The sequence below is a fragment of the Phaethon aethereus genome (genome assembly GCF_964289735.1).
Source record: "Phaethon aethereus genome assembly, chromosome: 5".
In the NCBI taxonomy this organism is placed as follows: Eukaryota; Metazoa; Chordata; class Aves; order Phaethontiformes; family Phaethontidae; genus Phaethon; species Phaethon aethereus.
In genome coordinates, this window is record NC_138579.1 from 27,154,948 (window position 1) to 27,165,732 (window position 10,785).

A 10,785-nucleotide genomic window follows, 5' to 3' on the forward strand; every position below is an offset into this window, starting at 1 on the left:
TTATTGATTAGGGGCAATTAGCGGTGACAGGAAAGCACGAAGGGCCGCGGCGCTCACCGCACCTTCACACGGCGATGAAAGACCCGCCTTGGGGCGGGGGGCGGCCCGCCGGTGTGTGTGGGGCGTGTGACGACGATGACGACGATGACGATGGTGATGACCTCACCCGCAGCCAATCCGCGCCGCCCCGGCGGCACGCGGGCCCGGCCCCGCCCCGCCGCATCCCCGGGGTCCGCTCAGCGGCCGGCGGCGCGGGGCCATGAGCCGGGCGGAGGCCGAGCCCTGCGCCCGGGCGCTGGCGCAGGCCCGCGTCTACCTGGGGCAGCTGCGGAGCCGCGTCTCCCCGGCGGGCCCCGAGGGCGGTGGGCGGCGGGACTACCTGGTGGAGGCGGCGCGGCAGCTGCGGCTGGCGCTGGAGCGGGACGTCAGCGAGGACTACGAGGAGGCCTTCAACCACTACCAGAACGGCGTCGACGTGCTGCTCCGCGGCGTGCAGGGTGCGTGGGGCCGCCCCGGCGGGTGGGGCGGGGGGGAGCCGGGGCGTCGCTGCGGGGAGCGCGCCAGGGCCATCATGCCCACCCTCCGCACCGCCCGCAGTTGACCCCAACAAGGAGCGCCGGGAGGCCGTGAAGCGGAAGATCACGCAGTACCTGCGGCGCGCGGAGGAGATCTTCAACTGCCACCTACAGCGGGCTGCGGGGGGCGGCAACCCCACCGCCACGGTGAGGGGCACGGGTGGGGCGGCGCGGGTGGGATGGCGGTGGGTCTGTGGCACTGGGAAACCTGGGGACACACACACACACGACACATAAAAGCAGCCCCACTGAGCCCCCTCGACTGCCTCCGCCCAATGCCACGGTAAGGTGGCGTAGAGAAAATGGCAGACACATCAGCTACAGAGTGGCCTGGCGTGCCGGGGGCCATGAGGCAGCTGGCAGCATGTTGCCCTGCCTGAAGCGAAGAGCTGAGGTGGGCCCAGCTTGCCTGGGGCGCTCCCAGGACCCACCCCCAGGTGCCCATGTTTTAGCTTGTGGCCATTGTATTGAAAATGGCCATTTTTTGGTGGAACTGAAGCCATCTGGGGGAGCCACCTTGTCATGTTAAAAATGCTGTCTTCCCTGTCATTGTTCCCACCTAGATGGAAACCAAAGACGATGGCTGCTTGCTGCGTTGTGGGAAGGAGGTGGTTAATGGAGGGAGCAGGGAGTGAGGCAGGGCAGAGTCAGAACCTGGTGAGAAGGACAAGAGAACCGCAAACACCTGTACAGATCCCCTTAGTGCTGAGGCAGTCCAGGTCCAGGTGTAAATTTTGGAGCTATCTGACCTCTGCTGCAGGTGCAGGCTTTCCCTGAAAACTTCAGAAATGCAGGAGCTGGCCAAGAAGATGGTCCAGCTGATGTTAGGAATCAACCGTGGCAGTTGGAGAGTTGTTTCTGGATGTTGACCAGCCTGGCAGTATTGCTGCCCTCTCTGGAAAACACAGGGACTTCTCCCACCCGCTCTCATGGACAGTAGCGTCTCTAGGTCCTTCATCCTCTTCTTCACCGCCTTGCAGGGTTACAGCAGCCTGCGCTTCCGGCCGATCAGGACGCTGAGCTCGGCAGTGGAGAACCTGAGACAGTGTAAGGTTGTGGGAGTGATCGATAAGGTAATGACTTGGCCTGGAGCTGCGGGGCTGGACGAAGGGGAGTGTAACCTGGAGGGCCCCAGCAGGCTGGGATGGGGGTGCTGGCCCCTACCACACCCACCAAGGAATGTGAGGGTTACCATCCACACCATTGCCACCAAGGAAAATTCACAGGCAAAGATACAAGACCCTTTAGGGGTTAGTTGGGAAATCTGTTAATGTCCCCATTCCTTTTCCTTACAAGAGCTCCCAAGGTATTTACAAGGAGGTTGATGCATCCGATTCTATTGCGTGCATGGGGTCTTGCTTGATGCCTAGGTACCATGATGGTGGAGTCCTATGGGTAATCTAGATAGACTTCAGCAGAAGACAAGCTGTACAGATGAATCAAATAATTAGTAGTTCATGACCTTGGAGTGAAGATGGCTTACTGTCACCATACACACACTGGCATGTTGCTCTCCTCTGCTGTTCACACATCGCAGTTTGTCAGGACTGATGGGGTCCTCCTGTCCTGCCGACACCCGGGTGGGCAGCTCAGCGCACCCCACAGAGCCCAGAAGGAGCAGTGAGAAATGCTTCATTGTGAAGGAAGCAAAAATGGTGTGGGAGTTACCTCTTTCTTTAATTAACTCTCTACTCTGTCTCCTTGGCTATCTCATTGCTAATAACCTGTGTTTTGTCTTTCAAGAGTAGGGATTTGAGCACCACCAAACTCCTCTAGTTGGCTGGAAGTTTGTTGTTCCAGAGTTGAGTCCTTGGGTCATTCCTGTAGGGTGTGTTGGGGTGGGAGTAGTCACCACTTCTGACCGGTACTGTATATACTGCTCCTATACTGCTCCCAGGTGCAGATTGTCCAGGATCCAACCACTGGTGGGACCTTTATACTTAAGGTGGGTGTTTTGAGTTTCATCTGCCTGCTTCTCCCTGTCATGCCAGAGCCTCCTTGTCCAAGCAGATGGCTGGGGCAGGTGAGAGGACCAAAAAAACTGCGGATCACAGAAGTGTTAGAGGAAGTTAATTGTTCATAAAGCTTCTTTTCGCTGCCTCAGCCATCTTCTGTGATCAGAAGTGAAATAGTTCTCCTCCATCATCCGTTCTTCTGCCTTGTAAAGCTGCAAGCCAAGCCTTATGCCCATGTTACTCCAGGTCAACTCCTGAAACAGGTGGTGGGTGAGGTGTGGTCAGTACAAGTCCTAGGACATTTTCCAGCACCCTTGGAACCAAAAATAAAGGACTTTAATAATTGGACAAGGAGGCTCTGGCATGACAGGGAGAAGCATCAGTTCCAGAGGAGAGAGGGCTGGGATGACGGGTTCCCATCTGAAGGAAATAGGGGCAGTTGTGGATGAAGGCCACTGCTCTGGACCACCAGTGTCCTCTGGGTCCTGCAGTGCAGGAGGGGAGCGCTCTGCCTTGTCACAGCTGGGTGCTGATGGGGAACTCTGTCGCAGGTGACACAGGGTGGCAGCCATGGGGCTTAGCAGATAGCACACTACCTTTCTGGCTGGCCTTCTGCCCTGCCAGGTGCTAGGCTGCTGGGAGTCCAAGCCTCTGCTGTGCCGTAACGTCCATCTACCTGTGCCTCCTCAGAGCCTCCCCAAATCCCATGTTGAGACCCGTGAGCGACAGACCATCATCCCTCATGGAGTCCCCTTCATGGTCAAGCTGCTGTGCTACTATGTGAGTGAGAACTCCATCTTCCTCCACCTGGAGCACGTGCAGGGTGAGTAGCGACAGCATTGCCTCCCATCTGTGGAGCATCCTGCTCTTATCCCCAGCCTCCCTTTCTTTAAAACCTCAATTATGTTTCTTCTGCTCATTTGGGACTGTTTTTCATAGTGACAGCACAAGCTGTCTTCTTCATAGAACGGTGATGGGTGCCAGGGCTTGGAGACTTTGTGGAAGGAGCTGTTCAGCTGTATTGGGGATTCTGGAGGCTTGTTAAGAGCTGACTGGGGAAGTAATCTAGAAATGGACCTGTGGAAACCAACAAGGAGAAAGACTTTGTGTGTGTGTAGGGGTGTTATATGGAAACTAGGCTTAGGGACCACTGAGTCCCATGGGAGGGTATGGTCATGCCTTGTGGTAAAGAGGTTGATGTGGTCCAGTGTCTTGAAAAGAAAAACCTCTTCATTTTACTGGCATTGTTTGTCCATGACAGGAAAGTGATGGAGAAGGAGAACCAAGTGAGGTAGTTCACCTGGATGTTGTAGAACAAAACAATCTTTTGATAAGACCTTTATAAAACATTTTTTGGTTACAAAAGAAGAGGCCACACTGGATTTTGAGATCAGACCAAAGAGAAGAGATGGAGAATCGGTGCATAAAGGGCAGGGAGCACATTTGGGGCTCAGGTACAACAACGAGGCAAGCTTGGGGCTTGTCCCAGATGCTGGTGAAGAAGGGTGACAAGGTGGAGGCTTGTCCCAGGGAGCTTCTTTACTCTCTACTGATTGCATGGATTTGTAGGGAGCAGCAGCTGGAGTCCAGCAATGACAAATGAAGGCTGACATGTGTTGGAGGACAGTCTCAGCTCCTCATGCGTTGCTGTAGGATGAATTTACAGAAAGCAGACAGCAGCTGAATGTGGTGAGGCTGGGAAGCCCTGGCAGTGTGCTGTGGGCTCCAGGGCTCACTGCTCTGGTTCATTGTTGACCCGTGGGCTCTGTGCCATGCTGTGGGAACTTCTAGCATCGCAGTCATGCAGGGAGGAAAGGCTTTCAGGGGAAAGTGGGAATGGCGGTGGGATCAGGGGCATGTGTGAAGATGTGGCTGGCCTGTGACATGGAAGTGGCAGAGTTGAGATCAAGGAGACTGTGCAGAAGGGGGAGCAGGGCTGCTGAAGGAGGGAGGAATGAGCCTTTGGTGTGCCAGGTCCCAGGGGAGGTGTGGTGTTGAGCAGGGTGTGCTTGTAGGTCTGGGGAGTATTCTGCATGGACTCGAGTTTTGCTGGGGAGATTAACGATGCTTGGTCACGTCCCTGGCGTGCAGCCCTTGGCCTGTGCCTGAATGGGCCGTGTCTTCAGTGGGGGAACCAGGGATGCTTTCTGCCCTATCACTTGTTCTTCTCTCCACTTTCCAGGGGAGATGCTGTGGTCTCACCTCCGCTCCAAGTACTGTGTCCAGCAGGACTCTGCTGATACAAACACCGTTCAAGCTCTGAGGGACCGTGGCAGAGAGGATCGTGTGGGAAGCTCCCAGGGCAGCAGCCAAGTCTCCATCTTCTCTGCTCGGACAGGCAGTGGCCTCCCAGGCTCTGTGACCCACCGAGTATTGGGAAACACCAATGGCTTGCCCCCTCGGGAGCAGTCCCCTGAACCCATGGACCCCTGCTCGGGGAACTACTGCTGGCTTCGCGTGGCTCCTGCCGGTGGCATGAGGGCTGCACCTGGAGGGCAGGATCTAAGCACGACCCAGCCTATGTCTGGCGTCGTGGACCATATTCCAGCAGCATCAGCCAAAGGCCCCAGCCACCTTACCAACCAGGGCCTGGTCATCTACCCCTGGGATGCTCTAACCAGCGGCACGGGCTGTGTATCGGAGAGAGCAGCCTCCCAACAAGACCCTGGGCCATGTGCTGGTGAAGGGCTTCCCCAGACAGCCAGTCCCACACCACAGACTGTGAGAGGGGGCCAGCCAGGGACAGGGGAGCTGTCGTCTCAGCAAGAGTCTGAGGTCCCCTGGGCTCGGCCTCTCCTGACCTCCTCGGGTCAGAGGCAGCTTCGTGCAGGAGTTGCCCTGTCCAGCTCTGGCAAGCCCAGTGGGCCTGACCCAGTGGCACGGGAGCCCTCGTGGGGAGCAAGCCTGACCTGTGGCAGGCTCAGAGAGCAAACGCTCTCAGGACAGTGCCAGTCTCTGGCTTCCCATGGGCACGGCCAAAGAGCGTGGGCTGTGAAGGAGGAGCAGGTGCAGCTGTGGGCAGCAGAAATCCTGCTGGCATTGGAGGGACTTCACCAACAAGGTGTATTGTGCCGGGACCTCAACCCCAGGAACCTGCTGCTTGATGCAGCCGGTAGGTAGTGCCCCAGGCTGCTGCCCTGAGGAGGAGGAGGTTGGCCTCTCAGCTGGGAGACTGCCATTTGCCCCGTTTCCAGGGACATGGATTTTCTTGAGTTTGCTTTGGGGGAGGGTGGGAGTCTGGGGAGGTTTGGAAGTTTGTGAACCTGGAAGTGCAGTCTCAGTTGGGATTTCCAAGAGGTTATTGCAAGAGATGGCTCTGCAATGGGAGAGTCAGGGGCCGCAGCCGCAGGAATGCATTGCCCCTGCTCCCATGTGGGGGCTGGCTGCCTGGGAAATCTCAGCACCGGGAAGCTGAGACCAGCTGAACTGTGCCTGAGGTTAGTGGGATTGCAGCTTTCCCCTGCTTGTAGTTACTGCCCACTGGAGCCTGCCTGTCCCTTCAAGCCATAGGTACTGCTGTTGGTGCAAGCCGAGCATACATTCCTCTGCTCGGCTGGCAACAACTGGGGCAAACTGCAGAGCTACACATCGCTTAGGAAAAGAAAAACGCAGAGAACTTTGCAAGGGGAAAGCTAACCTTCCTTCGGCACTGCTGCTTTCCTCACTGCAGCCTTTCCTGAGGTCTGCGAGCTTAGAGCCCACCTAACCAGTCGCACCAGCTGCATGGGCCTGCTGGCCACCCGGGGCAAGCACTGGGAGGCTGGGGATGCGCAGTGCCAGGAGATGCATGGTGCCCCTGCATTCAGGGCACGGCAGGGAGGGGATGTGGCTTGGTTTGTGCTCTGACCAAAGTCCTTGGCTTTGTCCTAACCTCCCTGCTTTTGGCTCTGCTGCTGCTCTGCAGGTCATGTCTGTCTCACCTTCTTTGGCCAGTGGACAGAGGTGGAGCCCCAGTGCTGCAGCCAGGCACAGGAAGAGCTGTACAGTGCCCCAGGTAAGGGACATGTCCCCTGCCTTTGCCCTTGGCCCAGGGCTGCCAACTCGGGGAGAGGGGTCTTCTGCAGGCAGCGAAATGTGCCTGGCATGGCACAGCTACTGGCATTCCCTGTCTCCAGCTCTAACTGCTCTCTGGCTTTCTCTGCAGAAGTGGGGGGGATCACGGAGCCCACCGAAGCAGCTGACTGCTGGAGCTTTGGCTCTCTCTTGTACGAGTTGCTGACAGGAGTGGTAAGAGGCAGAGGAGCTGTGCAAGGAGCGGGGGAGGAGGAGGTGACACCGATGCACAAGAGCTCTCGGTCATGCAGGGCTGGGGGGGTGCCTTGCCCTGCTGGCACGTCAGCACCATGCTGGGTTACTTCAGGCGTGTGATTGCCAGTGCCTGTGCATGCTCTCTGGGTGTTCAGGGCCCCGCGTTTTAAATCCTGCTGTGTAGAGCTGGGGTTGTGTGGTGATGGAGGCTCAGCAGGGTGCTCCTACCCTCCTCAGTGCCTCAGCTCACCATCGCCCTCTGCCCCCCTGCAGCCACTGTCTCAAAACCACCCTTCAGGTATTCAACCTCACACCCAGTTGCATCTGCCGGAGGGGCTCAGCCTGGCTGCTAAGTCGCTGCTCACTGAGGTGAGGGGCTTGGGTGGCTGGGAGGGAGGATGGGGCTAGAGGGTCCATTGTACTCCAGATGGGTAGCTTTTCCAGTGTCCCCATCTCCCCATCCTGCTATCCCATCCCCTTTCTCTGCAGCTCCTACAGTATAACCCGAAGCGGCGTTTGGGCTCTGGCGGAGGTGGCATGGCGAAGCTGAAGTCCCACTCCTTCTTCAGCACCATCCCATGGAACAAGCTGGTGGGCTAGGCAGGCTGTGCGTCCCGCAGGGAGCTGGGCACGGAGCCACGCTCCCTGGCACTTGTGACCCCAGGTGGCACTGGCAGCTCTGCCTGCTGGGGGAGGTTTGCCGGCAAGGGCTGTGCTGGGGTAGGGTATGCATGAAGTTTTGCAGCCCTACATGTTTTTCTGTCTCTGCTTGTGTCTGTTGGTGTTGCTGAGAGAGGAGGCTGTGGTCTGGGCCAGGCTGTCTTCTCCTCTAGGTCCCTGGTGGGAATAGGAGCCCAGGTGCCCACCCCTGGGGAGAGGCCGTGCTCCCCTTCTGGGGCATCCCTTGCTTACCTTAGCACTGTGCCCTAGGACTCTCTCCCAATGGTTTTATCTTTGCTGCTACCACAGTGAGGTCCTGCCCTGTTATTTTTTTGTGGCTTCCAAGTGTGTCTCTTCTGGGCACCGCTGGCTGGTGCCTGAGCCCAGGGTCTGTGCCCATCCCTGGCTGCATGTGTGTGTGGGGGTAATGCCTGCTGCGGGGGCGAGACAGGAGGGAGCCCTCTGCTCTTCTCCCTGCGTCCCTCTGAAAAAAAATAAACCACTTGTTATCGCTTGAAGAAGTGTCCTTTTGTTTCTGATCTAGGCCAGGGAGGCCTGGGCTGAGTGAGGGAGAGCCCTGAATCTGTCTCAAACCTGCGTGGGAGCCCTGGCTTGGTGTTGCCCACTGGCTGTCAGCACCCTGCAGCCAAAACCCAGAAGGTGGCACCGAGTGCCTGGCCATCTCCCCTGCCTGCCTCATGGCCTCTTGGATCTGCACAGCCCTGCGGCTGCAGCTCGGGGTTGAGAAAACGCACAGAGCGCCTGTGTTTTCTTCCAGCCCTGACTGTTGTTGTTACCCATTCTGGCTCCAGCCTCCTGTGCCTGGACAGCAGCCCCAGTGCCCTCCTTTTGCTGTGCGTTGAGCATGATCATTCCTGGTAGAACAGAGAGGCTTTAAAGGGATGAACTCTGAGAACCAGCACTGATGGAAGGAAGGTAAGAGTAAATATGAACCAGTATGGAGGAAAAAACATTAATAAAAGGTGTCTGCTAACACCCCAAGTGCTCATTTGTACAAGTCAAAGCCATGGGCTGTAGGATGAGCTAGCAATGGCAGCAGTGTAGTTTTGGCCCTCCTCTCCCAGCACTCCTTCCCATTGCTCATTTAATAGTAAGGAATTACTGGCAGTGGTGAAACTTTTCTGTGGCTAGCTGGTTCCAGCTCCTGCTTGCCAGCAGCAGCAACACCCTGGTGCTTGCTGCCTTAGCCTGGCTCTCAGCAGCAGCAGGAGTGCTTATCCACCAGAGGGAAGCAGAACCTGTGAGAAACTCATCTCCCACCCCAGCAAAGGCAGGGGACACCTCAAAGGCTGTGCAGAAGCAAGAGGACTAACCAAAGAGCTGACCACTAATGCCAGAGCAGGCCAGATGCCGGGAGCAGCTAAGCCTGGGGCTTTTCCCCTCTAGGACAGCCTGTGCTGGCTGAAGCCTCCAGCAGCATGGTCCCCCGGGGGCCACCAGCTTCCCAGTCCTGTGGTTCAGGGGAGGTTCAGCAGGACTGACTCTTAGGCCTGCAGCTGAAGCCACAGCATAGCTTCTTGCAACAAAGTGCCCTGGGCATCACCCAGGAGAGTCAAAAAAGGAAGCTCCAAGCACAGCAGCTGCAGGACCCTCCTACAGCAAGCCCCAACAGGGCAGATTAACTAAAGCAGTTTGCTAGGCTGCATTCATTTTAAGAGCTTGACTGTACATTCACCTCCTGGGTAGTTCAAAGGCCTCATTTATTGCAGCTCCAGACAGAATACAGGCACTGCCCTTCCCCAGGCTCAGGTACAAAGTCAAGGTGGGCCCTCTGTATCCTAAACCAGCACAGGGGACTGGGTGCTAGCAGCATTTTTTAATCAGAACCTTCTCTTTCATTCAATTTATTTGTGCAAGAGCAGTTAGACTCTTTGCCCTTCCTTTACAGCAGAGGGAAGGGTTTTTTCTCTCTTCTCCTAACCTTCTACCTCATCCAGGGACAGTCACAGGAAAGCTGAGTCCACGCGCAGGTTTGTCTGTTGCTGCCAGGAAGCCGCAGGAACCAGTACTAGCATCTGCTCTCCCTTTCGTCAGCATGCAGTGGTGAGTGCAACCATTTTCTGTTAAAAGGGGCTGCCGCCTTTGCTCGTAGTTGAAAAGGGCAAACCATTCTCTGAAGTTGTTGGAGCTGGAAAAACCCCGCCATGATGCAGGAACGATTTCATATTGTTCCAACAGGGACAGCTCCTTGGGGAAATGCTCTCGGCACCACAGAGAGCTTTTGCTTTACAGTTCTTCTTTGATTTTGCCTCCTTTCTCCCTCGGCAACCCTCAACATGATTTACAACACTCCTATTGTTATCAGGGAAAACCAAAACCAGCTCTGCTCCTGTACTTTAGTCTTTTCCAGTTCTCCCTCTTGGCCATTATGCCATTTAGCAAATACTGGGATTTCCTTGATGTCTGTAACAGTTCTATTGCTAGACCACAAAAAGGATGATTTCCAGCCCCCAAAACCCCATCTTTGCTGGGAAAAGCCAATTCTGTGCCAGAGGGTTTGAGGACAGTAGAATTCAGAGCCAGAGAAGCCTCAATTTAGTACCACCAGAAGGGGCCCAGCTCCCGTTCCTTCTTTTCTCTCACCATCAGACAGTGCTTATGCTACACTAGGGACACTGCTGCTGCCTGAGTCCTTGCCCAGGAGCTGCTTGCTTGCCCTCTCAAACACATCCCACCTTACAGCTGTTGCCCAGTTTTATTTCATTTAAAATCCGCTGTGTTAAATATTTTAGTTACAAGTTCTGTGTAGAGGGTAAGAGTAATAGACTCTGCAGGCACTAGCAACCCCCTCACTCCCCAATACATGTGTGCGCTATCGGATTAAGGACTGCCCCCCTCCCCCCCAAAACCAGCAGCCTTGGGCTGGGATATACATTACACTTAAAGAGCTGGCCCTGCCCAGCTGTCTCGTTGCTGGTAGCAGGCCAAGCCCTCGCACGCAGGAAGCCAGCAGTCGGATCCACCATCAGTGAGCTGTGATTCAAGGACAGCTGCTGGGGGCTGGTTCTTACCCCCGTGTCGGGCATGTAATGGTGAAAGGGTTGTCCCCCAGGAACAGTGCTACCTCCACAGAGATCACGGGCTCTGCCCACCCAGACATGAATGTTCACACCACAGTGACCAGGCTAGAGAGAGAGACAAATGATCTCCAAGGGAAAGCAGGGGAGCTGCCATCGCTGCGTTCCTGTCTGTGGAGGGAGTGTAACTAGGGCACTGCCAGAGGCATGACACCTCCCTCAAGCCCTGCTCTGATCAAAACCTCTGCTGCAAGCTGTCTGGGGGTCTCCAGACTGCCCTCGCAAGGCAGATGAGTGTGAAATATTTTC

General features: G+C 56.2%; 1 protein-coding gene across 1 annotated transcript; it reads left to right on the plus strand.

Moving 5' to 3' along the window:
- Positions 1-259: 259 nt before the first annotated feature.
- On the plus strand, positions 260-7,378 carry RPS6KL1 (ribosomal protein S6 kinase like 1; the record flags this gene model as incomplete). The annotated part of the gene is made up of 10 exons (XM_082001070.1): positions 260-497; positions 598-722; positions 1,556-1,648; positions 2,473-2,520; positions 3,221-3,353; positions 4,713-5,642; positions 6,435-6,524; positions 6,675-6,757; positions 7,052-7,147; positions 7,268-7,378. The coding sequence occupies 10 exons, from the start codon at positions 260-262 to the stop codon at positions 7,376-7,378; spliced, it is 1,947 nt and encodes a 648-aa protein (XP_081857196.1).
- Positions 7,379-10,785: the final 3,407 nt, after the last annotated feature.